The 16,482-nt window shown below is 42.4% G+C and overlaps 1 protein-coding gene across 2 annotated transcripts in view; it reads left to right on the forward strand.

Moving 5' to 3' along the window:
• Positions 1-12,937, forward strand: part of CNGA3 (cyclic nucleotide gated channel subunit alpha 3) — a 38,711-nt gene extending 25,774 nt beyond the window's left edge. Inside the window, exons 6-9 of one of the 2 annotated variants that reach the window (XM_071746316.1) lie at positions 2,957-3,100; positions 5,137-5,244; positions 7,228-7,334; positions 10,840-12,937. In XM_071746316.1, the coding sequence (XP_071602417.1) occupies positions 2,957-3,100; positions 5,137-5,244; positions 7,228-7,334; positions 10,840-12,248 (1,768 nt within the window). In that variant the 3' untranslated portion in view covers positions 12,249-12,937. The remainder of the gene's footprint in view (positions 1-2,956; positions 3,101-5,136; positions 5,245-7,227; positions 7,335-10,839) is intronic. The other variant, XM_071746322.1, reaches the window with a different exon arrangement.
• Positions 12,938-16,482: the final 3,545 nt, after the last annotated feature.

Consider the following 16,482-nt stretch of genomic DNA (forward strand, 5'->3'; position numbering starts at 1 on the left):
TTCAAAAATGATGACAATGTTTTTATAAGGGCTGATGAAGAGATGTTTCCTAAGTCTGAAAATGCACTCTCCCTTTACTGTGCTGGAAGTACAGAATGGGTACCTCTGTATTGCAGGGAAAGAGGACAGACGGAAACAACGGGTTTATTTGCTGGTTACTGGATTCCATTCTACTCAGTAGTACTAATTAAAGAAAAAAAAAAAAAGCAGGTCTTTTTGAAGCTGTAGGGTTTTTATTATGTTACAGATGTAAGAGTGCCTGCCCTTGGGGAACTGTAGGTGATGCTTTCAAGTCTTCGATTATGGCCAACATTTTCCTCTGGGTGACTTCTACTGCCAGACTACAAGTAGGTGAGAGTGTGATAAACTGGGAATTACCACAACAGACAGGTGGGCAGAGACCCCAGAAATGTAATAATCTCACTTATGAGAGATACCTGTAGTTGACACATGAGTTTGTAGGAGATCTCAGGCCAGAGAAAAAGTATTGGCATTGGATGGTGTGTGAAATAATTATTTTCACTTCTTTAAAAATAAAACATAAAAGGAAGTTGGAATTGCCCAAATATTCCCTCCAAAGTTCACCACCACTGAGACTTTTTGATTGATTGTCTATCTCAACTTACTTTGCCCTGCATAACAGCATTCACAAATGTGCAGTTGTCCTATCCTCTGGAAATTATGTTTACTGGGAGTCCTTCCTTTCTGGTGAGAATACCAGACATTTGAAATATTGAGGACCTATGTTACTACTAATAACAGCAATTGAATTAGCCCTTAGGTAAAGCACCTTGCATAGTAATATGCAGTGAAATCCTGACATGTTTTTAAACAGGAGATAGTTTTCCAATCCAATAGATTGGAAAGAGAAGCCTTAAAAGTCCAGGGGTGTCAGTGGCAGGAAAATAAATGCATGAGTGGCAGTTCCCACTGCCATGTAGATATCAGCCTTGGTAAATGGAAAACTGTTTCTTTGAGTTGAGATGCATGTGTAAATCAGTTAACCCAGAAATTCTTTTCTTGTCTGGTTATGCTCCCTTGCAGTGTATGGTTTTAAGGTTCAGCTAGGTAGGTATTTCTCTGGACATGGAAGTGTGTAGGATCTCAGCATTTTTTAGCAAAAGAAGTCTAAGCTTTTCTCTGGTGCTGCATCACTAAGGAAAAGACCAAGGTTAAGAACTGAAAACAGGTTCTCATTGGTGATAGGTGAAAGCTACTGCTAGACCTATTATATTTATCCTAAAATTGGTGACTGTCTTCTCCCAGGGTGTGCTTCTTTCTCCCTGTAACAAGTGCATTCCATGGAAAGTGCTGCCATTCAGAGTGTGGATTTTTTCTCATGTGAGTAATGCAAGCAGGTCTACATGAAAAGCACAAGTGAACTCGCAGGTTCATATCCTGTAAGCAGCACTTTTTCACTTGATACTGAGTATCCTGCCTTCACTGTGGGATGTTGGTGTCATTGAACTAATTTGTCCTTTATTGACACCAGTGCAGGGGGACAGTCGGGACTAATCTTGGCAGTTCAGAGAACACTTAATGCCCATGGGAACAGGAGGCCATGGATTTCATCCAAACCAGACATTTTGTGTGGTTCAGACATTAGTTCTGCTAATATTTGCATTATCCACACACAGCTCTGTCAGGAATGTTTAGTCTTTTCTGTCTAACCAAAGGGGACATTTTCTGCTTCAAGGAATAAAGAAATTCCAAGCACAGAACAGAGTGATCTCAGATGGTTTTTCTGCTTGTGCGAGTGTAGTTCTTCAGCTTACATGGTTCTTGACCAATGCATGTAGCAAATTGAGCTCTAAGATGGACAGAATCTTAGGTAAAATGTTAACTTTCTGCAGTTTTAAAGAGGATGTGTGGACCTATCTACATCAGTTAACATAGCTGAAGAGTCTTCAGACAAACCTAGGCATGGTGGAAGTCAGATCCATCTTTATGCAGCTGTACATACTTGAGCAGTATGAAAATCCTTATTTAGAATTAAATATTGCAGCTTGGGTCTGTGCTGGATAATGTGAAATTAATAAACATGGAGACAATCATGATTCCATTAAGTCTAAGTTAAATTCCCATTGCATTTAGCTGGGATGGAATCTCATGCTTAATGCTCAGCCTTTGAATGCAGAGGCAATCAAATACAGGCAGAGCAACTTGAGCATCTCACACATTGACACCTGCACCTGAACTGGGAAATCCATTCTTCCTTTACTGATGATGGAAAGACAAAAATCCTTCTGGGCCACAAGTGATCTTGTAGCTGAGATGTGGACTATCTTGGAAATACAGTAGATCTGTACTGTATAACACAGGCCTAAAATGTGTTGGCTTAATCATGTTGACTGTAAAGCTTTTATAAAATGACTGTTACGTAGTTAAACGAGACACATCTCTTCACATTTGCTGGTTTTGTTCAAACATTGACTAGGATTCTTCTCCAAGGCAATTGTGGAAGCCCAAGGCAATTAATTAGTTATAGCTATGTTGATTTTAAAAACTGTGAGAGGAAATTCAGCTTCATTTCATTTAATTACCATTGAAGCTTCAGGCTGTCACTCTGAGGGTTTGGATATGCAAATAATGTTGACAGTTTGTTAAGCCATTTCAAGTTCTGTTACATTTTGATAGATTTCTTTTTAAATGCCTGAGTTCTAAAGAATGAGGCAATTTGGAAGCATTTCATTAAAATTATCCTGATATACTGATGTCTTAAAAAGGTCAAGAAGGTGTGGGTAAATAATGCACAGAATCAGCCAGCTAGTTACCTGATGTGGTAGAGTAGTGGCATCAGTTCAAGAAGCCCCAGCCTGTAAACCCTTTTTACCAGTTGGATCCCTGTCCTGCTCTGTCTAGAGTTTAGTCTAGTTTCCTGTACCTCAACACCCAACCTCTCCCTTAATTGCTAGAATATCAGTAATATTGCTAAGACTTACATTATGTTGTACAGCAAAAAGGAAGAAAAGAAAGAGGTTAAAGAGGAGAAAAAAGAGGAAAAAAAAGAGGAAAAGAAGGAGGAAAAGAAAGAGGAAAAAAAAGAGGAAAAGAAAGATGACAAAAAAGATGGCAAAAAAGATGATAAAAAAAAAGAAGAGTAAGTATGAAGAATGAATGTGTGCTTGTAATAAACTTCCTACACTACAAAGCATGGTATGACATGTAGTTGTAACAATTCCATGACTTCTATTGTTCTATAGGCTGCAGAATGTAAGCCTGTCAAATTTTTAATGTGTTTTCCCCCTTGGAAAGGTGCAACTGCTCAACAAACTTGTTTCACCTTTAAGACCTCTATTAGACCTATCATGAACAACTTTCTAGGTCAGTAAATGAAAATTTACAGCAACTTCTCAACGATTTGGTTTCCTGCTGAACATCACTTTTCTGCTACAAGGACATTTTAGGATGTTTAGGATGCTTTGCAAAGTGTTTTTGTTGTACCAGAGTGTCTGTAAAGATTCAAAGCAGAATAACCAGAAGGTTGTTTTGAACAAAGAGCAAAAATCTTACATGTAGAAAATTACAGATTTATTATTAAGTTCAGTTATTACCCTTACTATCATACTTAATTATGGTTCAGTTCATTAGTAATGATCACTAAAGTTCATCTCTGCTGGCAGGAGGTGCTGTATTTCTGCAACAAAATTGCATCATTTTAATTCTTCTGAGAGAAACAGATCCTGCTCTTGTTCTATTCTCCTAAAATTGACTGAAACATAGTACAATTCAGTATTACCAGTCATGAAAAATAACAGTGATATAGTGGATAAAAAACCAAGGCATTTGAATAGGCATCACAGTTAAGGAGTATGCTGGAGTAATATGCTATAAGTTTGTATGTATGTCTATGGTGGCATGTACTATGTAGGCATGGGGGTATTTTTAAAAAAAAATTTTTTTTTTTTTAGAAAGCCTATGTTCTAAGGATCCTCTTTCAGCTTCAATTATTGTGTAGTTAGAGGCTGAGCTTTGCAGCAGCCTAAAATGTTTAAAAACATTTCTGCCGAGGAAATGAATGTTCTACTGTTGAGAAGGTGGTGTCTTTTGTCACATGAAGACCGTATTTCACGGTCACCAGTTTTGAGGTGGTGACCAGGTTTTTAGAAGAATTGGCTCAAAACCTGTTGTGAAGATGGCAAAGTTAATTCCTTTTATATTAAAGCAACTTAGTCCACTAACATCACCTTCTAGACATTCAGCTGACTGCAGGGCAAATGCCAGAAGTAGTCACATATATAAAAAAACCTATAATTACATTTTAATTTATTTATAGTCTTGGGGATTAGGAAAAGTCACACAAATACATATTTCCCACACTGTTACACAAATCACACTGTCACAGGTTACTTTTGGAACAACTGCTGCAGCTGTGGACCTCACAATCCACTGGTAATTTTTTCCTCTGATTACATATAATGTGCCTAATTGCTTTATATTCCACATCAAGTTTTCTCATGTTGGGGAAGGGCACTCTTGAGCATATTCTACATGTGCCATTAACCATGCTGCTCTAGAACTCTTCTTTAAATTCCAAGTCTGTAAGCTTCATTTAGCATCTCTCATAGTTATGAAGGCTAAGGAGCCAATACTGGGAATGTGTGAAATTTGCTTTTTCATTATAATACATATTTTAGTTCTAGCCACACACTATATGTGTGTATGTGCACAAGCATTTGAATAGGTACGTGTTTTATTTGTTTAAATATTGTGCTCAAAGTTATTTCCATAGTAGGATTTGCCAAAAACATCAAAATTAATCTGCTATGTAAGGTTCTTTCTGTATCAAAGGACCTTTGAATGTTAATAGGAATAATAGGAAACATTTAATGTTTTACTTTTGTTTTCAGTGGGGGTCATATGCAGGAATACTGTGGTTTTCAGCCTGGGCAATGTGAATGTCTGTGGTTTTCATTCCATTTGCACTTAGTTTTTCTGTGGTTGGGCTGAACAAATAAATAGAGCATATCAGATGGGATGAAGCTGGTGTTTGGTATCTCATCTAGAGCTGCCTGCTCGGGTACTTTCTCTTCTTAGGCAGCTCTGAGTTATCAACTGAGCAGCCTCCAGAAGAGGGATATCCAGCAGGTCACTTCATTACATTTCCAGTATAAATCTGCATGTTTTACTTTCCAGGCCGAAAAAGCAGGTCTTTGTGATAGATCCTTCAAGCAATATGTACTACAACTGGCTGACCATAATTGCAGCACCTGTGTTCTATAACTGGTGTATGCTAGTATGCAGGTATGAATTTAAGTTAATAATAATGATTTAGTGTGCCATTATGTTTCTATTGTAAATCATCCTCTTATCTCCCTGAGGTATTTTTGGGTGGCCTGCCCAGACTGTTTGCACGTTCACACAACCTTTGGGATATATGATATACATACCAATGGGAGCAGATGGCCAGTGTTTCTTTTTATCTTTTTGTCTAAAATCAGGGGTTTTTTTTAAGCAGCAAAGCAAGCCCTGAGGCTCTCTGGCTGTGGCCTTTGTATGCCACCTGCTGGCTTGCTGCAGAGATGTGCCTGAACCACTGCAGGCTCAGAAATCACTGCTAGAGAATCCTTCTTTGCAGCCAGCAGAGGACAGAAAGGAGAGGTGTAGGCAAGTGTTGGGTCATCTTTATTTAGTGTCATACAGTTATGGGTGTTTGAAGGGCAGGGAGACTGCACTTGAGTATTTATTTTCCTTTGTAAAATGTGGAAATCAGGTTGAGTCAAAGTAATGAAGTGCTGTGGAAAGGGTTCATTTAGGCTGTACCAGATGGCAGGGAGGGATGAGGATGGCTTGCCACTCAGAAATAAAAAGACAATTGAAACTGTCAAGAATATGCCAGAAGGAAGAAAATCTAAAGTGGCAAGTTACCTTTTAAGGTGAAATTTTATTAACTATCACAAAATATTACTCTGTTGTATTAAAAATTAATGAGGAAATTATGCATTTATTGCAAGGGTAGCCCATGGTCAAAATGTACAATCAAGTATAGCTTTAATTTTTTACAGTAGAAATAAAATATTTAGATTATATGATGGAATAAATAATGCAGGTGAATTCTTAACTGTATGCAATTATGTGTTCAATTCTATATTGAGGGAACTATAAGGAATCAAAATCTTAAATATTAATACATTAAAAGCTTTTTATAAAATTATTAGCTCGCCACAGATTTTGGCTTCAGTGTTGGAGAATGGATTGAGAATAAGCCTGAGGAAAAGGACTTGGGGATGTTGATTGATGAGAAGCTCAACATGAGCTGGCAACGTAGGCTTGAGGCCCAGAAAGCCAACTGCATCCTGGGCTGCATCAAAAGAAGTGTGGGCAGCAGGTCAAGGGAGGGGATTCTCCTCTTCTGCTCCACTCTTGAGACCCCACCTGGAGTCCTGTGTCCAGCTCTGGAGCCTCCAACACAAGGAGGACATGGAGCTGTTGGAACAAGTCCAGAGGAGGGCAGAAAGACTTGATCTGAGGGCTGGAGCACCTCTCTTATGAAGACAGGCTGAGAGAGTGGGGGTTGTTGAGCTTGGAGAAGAGAAGGCTCCAGGGAGACTTAATAGCAGCCTTCCTGTGCCTGAAGGGGGCTGCAGGGATGCTGGAGGAGGGACTTTTTACAAGGGCATGGAGTGACAGGACAGGGGTTAATGGCTTTAAACTGGAAGAGGGTAGATGTAGATAAGTTATTAGGAAAAAATTCTTTCCTGTGAGGGTGGTGAGACACTGGCACAGTTTGCCCAAGGAAGGTGTGGATGCCCCGTCCCAAGAAATGTCCAAGGTCAGGTTGGGGGGCTTTTATCCTTGTTTGTGAGGCTGAGGGGCTTTTATCCTCCCTTCAGGAGGAAGGAATTTTCAAAGGATTGAGGCTTTGAGCATCAATCATTCTGTGATTTTGTATTTGGGAGCTACGTTAAACAAGATGTGTATCCCACTAAATCAGATGCACGTTTCATTGTAGGGATCTGTGTATTCCTCCATATTCCTCCATAAGGGCACTTGTAAGGCATATATATGTGTTTGAGTTTTGTTCCTGAACACCTTTGAATTCTGAAAGATCCTAGACTCAGTTTAGACATAGCTCTAGTGTGCTGATGTGTAGGCATGGAGATACGCTGCCTGTAATTTTTCAGTGCCAGTAATATGCCTTGACATGCTGCTAGGACACATTGCAAATACTCTGCTTGTGCAGTCGGTGTAATTGTTATTTTTTTTTTTGTACCTTTGTTTCTTTAGAGCCTGCTTCGATGAGCTACAAATTGACCACATAAAATTATGGCTGTTCTTGGATTATGTCTCTGATGTCATCTATGTTTTTGACATGTTTGTCAGATTCAGAACCGGTGAGTCTTCCTGGGGTTTTACAGTGTCTTCAGATGCAGCATGGATGGAAAGGCTGGAAACAGAAATCCCCCTGGGGGATCTGGCCAGTGTAGAATCCTGTCTCCAGCAGAGTCCAGCAGTGGAGGCTTTGGGAAGATGAAGTGTCTGACCAGCTTGGGTTGTTTTAAGGACGGGACATCCCAACATGTGCACTTCACATCTCTCTAAATTCAGTTCTGTTGGTGTTTAATAGACAGACAAACTCTGACTGAACATCCACTGTAACAGGCTGCATGGGGAAGGGAGAATGAGGCCCTTTGCATGTCATTTTTGGAAGGGGCTGGGAGAACTTAGATATGAATAGAAGCTGTTGTGTTAGTTGGTCTCAAAACCAGAAAACATCTCCTGGCTTGTTTCTTTTTACTGGTACAGACACAGCCCCAAAATGTCCCTTGAAAGTGTCCAAAGCGACACTGGTCATAATAAATACGAGAGTCCTTTAAAATCTTTGATTTTTACATGTTTTGTTTTTGTGTTGTTCTTGTTTTGGTTTGGGTTTTTTGTTGTTTTTTGTGTTTTCTTTTGTTTTGTTTTAAATCATGCTGACAGCTTGACATTAATTATGCCTTGTGACAAATTGTAAACATAATTACAAGACAGAGGGTAAAAAATGGTGTCCTATTGGGAAGCACACAGCTCATGGCAAGGCAGCTTCTTGAACTTAGCAAGCACTTTGTTCAACAGGGAAGTCTTTCACACAGCAGCCTAAATCACAAGACTGCACTATTTGGGGCAGGATGGGGCTTCATCTTTGTGTAGTTAAAATATCACCTCTGACAGCTTCTCTTCTGTAGTTAGATCTGTTATTGTAATGGGAAAGAACTGAGCAAAAATTAGGCATGTCCAGGCAATGCAAGGTATAAAATTTCCATGGGCTGTCCTGGTAATGATTATACAGTTGCTAAAGTGTGGTTAGAAGTCAGCTTTTCAGGCCTGGATTGGAACAGAAAAATTGCCACCAAGATCTCCTGAACACTGTGCAGGTGTCTGCTGCAGTTTCAGGCACTCAGATAAGAAAGTTGCTTCTTTTAGGTGCTGAAATCTATGTCAACTTTCTTAACAACCCTTCCTGGCTCTGCCTGTCCCTGCTGCTTTCTGTGAGTCTGCAAGGTCCATCCATCTGCCCTGTGGACAGAGGTCCTTTTTGGGTAGAATGTGACTCCCTGCTGTCTACAAGCAGACTTTGAGCTTTGAGCTGGGATCTAGGTAGCCCCCCCAAGTACCATGATCTACATCATCTCCTCTGTGGTGCATTCCTGCCCAGCACAGAACTGGTTTCCATGTGTTTCACCTGTTTGGTGACTGTGAACTGGGAAGCAGAAAAGATTCCTGTTGGTGACTGGTCATGTTCAGCATTACCCCTGCTTTCAAAAGATTTTGCTATAGGACTTCTGCTCTATGAGGGAACAACAACAAAAAAAAAACACCTGAGGGGCTTTTATCCTCCCTTCAGGAGGAAGGAATTTTCAAAGTTATTTTTTTACTAATTGTAAGTCAGACATTCATCTGCCTGGCCAACTTTTCTGATTAGTTGCATGACTCTGTAAATAAGGGCATATTTGACCAGCTTTTTCAGGAATTTTCTGGGAGGTAACGCATTGATGGCATAGGAACTACTTCCATTTGTAGTCACCATCAATTTGCAGGTACCCAAAGACAGAGAGATGCACACACATACATGGGGCAGCTGTATGGGTAGGCACGCGTCTCCAAAATACAGCCATCTTCTGCAGGACACAAAAGTGCAACTTGGTCTTCCAGAGCAGAGGTTTCCCTGAGAAGCTGCTGCTTGTACATTGTGAAGTGATTGGCAAAATGTGGTAATCCCTGATACACAGGGAATGTTCTGCTTTTGGATTGACAGGAAGCTGAACATGAGCCAGCAGTGTGCTCAGGTGGCCAAGAAGGCCAATGGCATCCTGGCCTGTATCAGGAACAGTGTGGCCAGCAGGTCCAAGGAAGTGATTCTGCCCCTTACTCAGAGCTGGTGAGGCCACAGCTCAAGTCCTGTGTCCAGTTCTGGGCCCCTCATTTCAGGAAGGAGATTGAGGTGCTGGAGCAGGTCCAGAGAAGAGCAAGGAGGCTGTGAAGGGATCCAGCACAAGTCCTGTGAGGAAGGGCTGAGGGAGCTGGGGGTGTTCAGCCTGGAGAAGAGGAGGCTCAGGGGAGACCTCATCACTCTCTACAACTCCCTGAAAGGAGGGTGTAGCCAGAGGGGGCTCGGTCTCTTTTCCCAGGAAGTTACCAGTAAGACAAGAGGGCACGGTCTCAAGTTGTGCCAGGGGAGGTTTAGGTTGGACATTAGAAAGAATTTCTTTACAGAGAGGGTGATCAGGCATTGGAATGGGCTGCCCCGGGAAGTGGTGGATTCTCTGTCCCTGGAGATATTGAAAAAGAACCTGGATGTGGCACTCAGTGCCATGGTCTGGTAACTGCAGCGGTAGTGGATCAAGGGTTGGACTTGATGATCCCAGAGGTCCCTTCCAACCCAGCCAATTCTATGATTCTGTGATTCCCTCAGTGGACTTTTCCTTCTGATTGGCCAGGTAGGCAGACAGTAGGACATCTCCACTTGCAATTGCATCAAGTGTTTTGCAGTGCATTGGCTGCTCCCTGTGGAACTTTTTCAATGCCTTGAACATTCAGAGGTACGAAACAGCATTGCAGCTGCATTGCTCAGGCAGCCTTTTTATAAGAACTCTTACACAGATGCAGTTTACTTTGAGGGCTCTTACAACAGTTTATAGCTTCTCATAATCTTTAACTAATACTTTCCAAAGTCTTTTGAATGAAGAAATACCAATGTACAAAATTCTGCTTAGTAGCTCTTTCATTAGAGACACTAAAATAAAGTGTGAACCATTTTCCCCAAATGAAAAGGAAAGTCCTGTCAGCTTTAACATTGGACATGAGGAAAAGCATGGCTCAGGGAGGGGAAGAATACTGATTTCTTTATCTCAAGGGTATCTGTATCATTCAGGAAAGGTTTCCAACAATCTAGCACATTTAATTGTTCTTGGTATTTATTTAAAAATATTCCATTCCAACTTCATACACAATTGCTTAACACTTGCTTAACTTTAGTTGCTTTATTCTCATGCCAATGATTCATGCAAAATGAGACATTTGAATCTCCCCTTTCTTTTTGCAAAGAGACCCAAAAGAAAAAGATAAAGTTGTCCCAGAATAGAGTGGAAACCTGCACAGAGGACTGTGGTAATAATAGGTTTACTGTTCTTTATCATTATTTTTCAGCTTTGAAGTTGTTTCAAATAAATATTTCAAATTGAAATATTTAATTTTTCAAGGAAATACTTTTCATTAAATGAAATGAACTCACGGTGTATTGCTGTTTGTACACATAACAAATTTCAATATTCTCAGGTATCTGGAGTGTAAGTCACTCTGTACCGTTGCTGGCATTTTTATTCTAACTCATAAAATACGTATTTTTATTCTTTGAAGGTTTCCTTGAACAAGGCTTGCTAGTTCAGGATGAGAAGAAATTACGAGATCACTACATCAAAACTCTGCAGTTCAAACTGGATGTGCTGTCCCTTGTGCCAACAGACCTGGCATATTTGAAGTTTGGTTTGAACTACCCGGAGCTGCGATTTAACCGCTTGCTGAGGATCGCTCGGCTCTTTGAGTTTTTTGACCGTACAGAAACCAGAACCAACTACCCAAACATGTTTCGGATCGGAAACCTCGTCTTATACATTCTTATCATCATCCACTGGAACGCCTGCATATACTTTGCAATTTCGAAGGTCATTGGATTCGGAACCGACTCTTGGGTCTACCCCGACGTGACCGTCCCGGAATACGCGCGCCTGTCCAGGAAGTACATCTACAGCCTGTACTGGTCAACGCTCACGCTGACAACCATTGGAGAGACCCCTCCCCCGGTGAAGGATGAAGAGTATCTCTTTGTGGTCATTGACTTCCTGGTGGGCGTGCTGATCTTTGCTACCATCGTCGGTAACGTGGGCTCCATGATTTCCAACATGAACGCTTCCAGGGCGGAATTCCAGGCCAAGGTGGATTCCATTAAGCAATACATGCACTTCCGAAAAGTGACCAAGGATTTGGAAGCCAGGGTTATTAAGTGGTTTGATTACCTCTGGACCAACAAGAAAACAGTGGACGAGAAGGAAGTTCTCAAAAACCTCCCTGACAAGTTGAAGGCTGAGATTGCCATCAATGTCCACTTGGACACGCTGAGGAAAGTGCGTATATTCCAGGATTGTGAAGCTGGACTTCTCATTGAGCTGGTGCTGAAACTGAAGCCTACTGTCTTCAGTCCCGGGGACTACATTTGTAAAAAGGGGGATATTGGGAGAGAAATGTACATCATTAAAGAGGGAAAACTGGCTGTGGTGGCAGATGATGGCATAACCCAATTTGTAGTCTTAAGCGATGGCAGCTACTTTGGTGAAATCAGCATCTTAAACATCAAAGGTAGCAAATCTGGCAACAGGAGGACAGCCAACATAAGGAGTATTGGTTATTCTGATCTGTTCTGCTTGTCTAAAGATGATTTAATGGAAGCCCTCACAGAATATCCAGAAGCCAAAAAGGCTCTGGAAGAGAAAGGGCGACAAATCCTCATGAAAGACAATTTAATAGATGAGGAAGCAGCAAAAGCAGGAGCTGACCCAAAAGACTTGGAAGAAAAAGTAGAAAAACTTGAAACAGCTCTGGATACGCTGCAGACGAGGTTTGCAAGGCTTTTGGCAGAATTCAGCTCATCTCAACAAAAGGTGAAGCAGAGACTTGCCAAAGTAGAAACCCGAGTGAAAAAATATGGTAGTGGCACCTTATCAGTTGGAGAAGGAGCAGCTGAAAAACCTGAGGAGGAGAAAAAGCAGTAATGGAGTATTTGTATTTCCTCATTTATTGGAGAAAGTTGAGGCATGTGAAAGCCATAAATGAATGTAAATATGTGTGTGCATAAATAGACACTATTATTTTTATATGAACTCAAGAGAATGGTTTTTAGCATTTTTAACCGAAGCAGTATTTTCTTGTAAATAGAACATTGTCACCTTCTTAGGGGGAGAATTTCATCTGGCATTTGGGTACCTTTTTGTACTGGGAGTGGGTTTCTTAACAAGTCATGCTCAGAATGTTTGTTATGCGTGGTACCTGTAGATCTTGATACTTTGTCTTGTACCACACACGTTGCGTTCAGAAGGCATTGCAGGTAAAGCAGAAGGGATTGCGTTTCTTTTCTAAGGACTTAAAAAAATATTTCTAGCTCTACCTTGCTACCTTAGTAGCCAACTAAATGCATGGATACACAGCTGAGCTTCTCAAAACCTTTGGTCTTTCATAGCAAAGTGTCTGTGCAAACAGTTGGACTACAACCACGTAGCAGCACATCCCTGGGCTGTGTGGTGCAGCCCTGGGTGAAGCAGTGGTGGATGCGTCACGCCCCGAATGAGCTGGGCTCTGCACAAAGGACCATGCTGAGAGAGTAGCAATGCTCATTCACCTCCCTTCTGGCATGGACTGCTTTGTTTGGGGACAGAGTGGGAGATCTCCTCCTTTTCTTTTCCCCTGTCCCTCCTCCCCTCCCTCCCTTCCTCCCTCCCCCCCTATTTCTTTTTTTTCCAGCCCAGCTCCATCAGCAGTGATCAGACCCTCCCTTGTGAAGGAGTCCCCAAAAGCTTGCTGGTGGAAGGCATCTGTGGCAATATGGTTTCACCAAACTGGGTTAGAGATTTAACCCTAGTGCATGAAGCTGCTGTATGTAGGATCTTGAGTGAATTGCCTTCCAGCAAGTGGGCTGTTCTGGAGTGAGGCTACTGAGAAACTACAGGGCAGGCAGGGACAGGCTGTTCCCCACAGCTTCCTTTCTCCCTCAGCAGGGTTTCTTATGAGGCAGGGAGAACAAGCCCTGCATTGCGAAGTCTTTCCTGCTACTAAGTCTGTATCTGCTTCCTATTTATTTAATTTAATAATGTCTGCTCCTCCTTCTTTCACTGTTTAGTACCAGTTGTTCTCTGAAGTTGTTGCACTGCCATGTTTCCATTAGCTGGGGAGCTTGAAGGACACACGTGCTCTGGTCCTGCCGATAGAAGCCTAGAGGCGCTGGTTGCTTTTTTACTCACTACAGAGTTTTTGTCTCTGCCTACAGTCTCACTGTGAGGTCAATACAAAGATCTGGTCCACTCAGCCTGCCATGACATTCAGGGCAGAATGGTTCTGAGAAGGGTTCTTGTTCTGTCACACTGCAATGTCAGGATTTGCCTCTTACACATGCCTCAGCCTCCTCCACCCTGCTGCTTCCAGTTTTTCTGAACTTGTCTCCCTCCCACTAAGGGGATTTCACTAAAATTCTCCCACTAGGAAGATACTAGTTTTCAAATTTTTTTTTGTACAGTATTTTTGTGTCATGTAGAAAATTTTCCCCTGTGTTAGTTTTAGCCTTGGCTACCTTGTTGACTAAAGAAGAGTTTGGAATAAGAGGCTGTTCAGCATCTGTTGCATAGAGGCTGGAGATGCTCCATCTGCATCATTTATTGCCATAGGCAGCACTTTTACCTTTTGTTGTCCTCAGCCCTGATTTAGGAGCCTTAACAGCATGGCCTATTGGAAAACTGGTGAGAAACCCATTGAGAAGAGGGTGGCATAATCAGATGGTAGTGAAATGAAAAGAGGGGGTTGCTTTGCTAAAATGAGTAAAACTGCTCAGTGTAAGCACTTGTCTCTGGGCGAGCAGCTGCTTCCTCCCTCCTGTTGCCACTTCTGAGCCTGGTGAGAGAGACAAATCTGACAGTGACCAAGGAATGGGGCTTTGCCAGCAGCACTGGCACAGGGACCTGCAGGTAGTGGATATTGACACATGGCCCATGTCTAAATTCCTGTTATCATCAGACTAGAAGCCAACTAGAACTAGGTTCCTACAGTTCTAGGTTCCTACCTATAATATGGATTTGGTGGCTCCACCCAGGGAAGCAGTGGAGTCACCTTCCCTGGAGGTGTTAAAAAAAACTTGGGGACATGGCACGTCAGGACATGGTTTAGTTGGCATGGTGATTTTGGGTTGACAGTTGGACTTGATGATCTTAGAGGTCTTTCCCAACCTTAATGATTCTATGATTTTAACCTTTTCATCATTATAAACGTTAATGTTATAAATGAGGGCTTTGTCAAGTAGCTGAGACCTACGTATGTCCATCCGAGTCTGGAAGCTTTTGTCCTTCAGCTGAATCTTGTCTTTATTTTCTCCAAGGGCTTGGGACAAATGGGAGAGGTAATAGAGGCTGCTTTTGGCAGGGGTTTAGTGCCCTCATCTCTGCACTGAGGCAGGCAGGGTTGAGCTGGGGCTGGGTGTTGGCTGGTTTCAGGGTACCACTGTACACACAGGCAGGGTGGTCATGGGCTGCTAAACTTGCAACTTTCACCTTGTAATGGAGGCCAGGACTGCACTTGCCTGTGGCTGTTGTGTTACTCAAACACCAATCTGGTAGGGGTTCCATGCTTACCTTCATGTTCTACATCAGTCATCATTCTCTGTAAATATCTAACAATCTACCCAACATATCACAGCTGTTCCAGCCTAAAAAAAAGAGAACTCTAAAGTATTATTTATATCAAATTTATACCTGCTAAAGAACAAAAAACAACCCCACAAACACAAGAACACTTCTCCAGCTGATGGATCACAGCAGCTTAATCTATCAATTAAATACGTTTGCTTTTCCATTTCCTATGCCTCTTGGTCTGGTTTTCATGTGCCAGAAAAAGTGCTATTTTGATGCTGTTGGTTTCAGTTGCTTTGAAATATACAGCTTCTGGGATAATGAAATCACATTGTTTGATGTTTGATGTCTTTCATCTCTCTAAGGTATTTCCCCCCCTCTTTAATGTGGCTACAGCATGTACATTAAAAAATTTTGAGTAACGTCCAAGAAACTCTCGTTTTATCCATATCCCTCTGGATTTTAGCGTTTCACGACAGACTTTGATCATGCAAATATTACATGGACTGAAAAATCAGCTGGAGCAGAGATCTCAAGTGACAGAGAGCCAAGTGGGAATGGTGGTGTTCTCCTCTCATTGCAGGGCAGCTGGCACATGGCTTTGGTCCTGTGCCCAGTTTTGACACCATGGCTGTGTCTACAGATACTACAGGCACGAGAGCCTGACCATCCATCCCCCTGCTTCCCCAGCAGTGCCTCGTGGGCCTCAGAGTCTGCCTGGTTCCTTGTGCCACTGCCACCTCTCTCCTGTCCTTCCCTTGCCTTCCTCAGCTCCATGCAGAGCAGTGCAGCAGGGATGGTGCCTTACCCAGCAGAAATAAAAGTATTGGCAGCTTGCTTCTGCTTGCATGCATGTGACCTGCCAACAGTCCCACACATCACTCCCCCCACGGCATCAGGCAGGACTTGGCATGGGATGAGCTGATCCTTCCAGCCCACCACAAGAGAAAGCAAGGAATGGGAAAGCTCATACAGAGCACTAGACAGCAGATTTAGGTTAGACATTAGGAAGAAATTCTTTACTGTGGGGTTGGGGAGACGCTGGCATAAGTTGCCCAGGGAAGCTGTGGATGCCTCATCCCTGGAAGTGTTCAAGGCCAGGTTGGATGGGGCTTGGAGCAACCTGATCTAGTGGAAGCTATGGCTGCCCATGGCAGTGGGTTGGAACTAGTGGGATGATCTAGTTCCAAAACCATTCTGTGAACATACACCCTGGGGTTATGGTTAGGGTAAAGCCCTGAAACTGCAGACAGGGCTATATAATGCTCACAGCACTCATTTCACACAGGCACAGGAGCCAGTGCCAGAGCAGGGCAGTAGTGCTGCTCCAAGCTGCCTGGGCTGAGCCAGACACCTGATGGGTAAGGCCAGAGATGTCTGAACATCTGCTGCATGTACAAAAGGAGGGTGAAGCTGGTGGCCCAGCACCTTCATGCTTGAGGTGCTGCTTGGACTGAGCTTTCCCAGGGGAAGGGCCTTGAATCACAAACTCTGCTCCCTAAGGACAATTGATTAAAACCTTACTACTCTCTGAAGTGCTCCTGACAGCACCAGCCCATTCTTTTCCCCTCATCCCCTACTATTTTAAACAGTTTTTACAGTAGAAAATTTTTTATCT

The sequence above is a fragment of the Heliangelus exortis genome, chromosome 1, assembly GCF_036169615.1.
Source record: "Heliangelus exortis chromosome 1, bHelExo1.hap1, whole genome shotgun sequence".
Taxonomy (NCBI): domain Eukaryota; kingdom Metazoa; phylum Chordata; class Aves; order Apodiformes; family Trochilidae; genus Heliangelus; species Heliangelus exortis.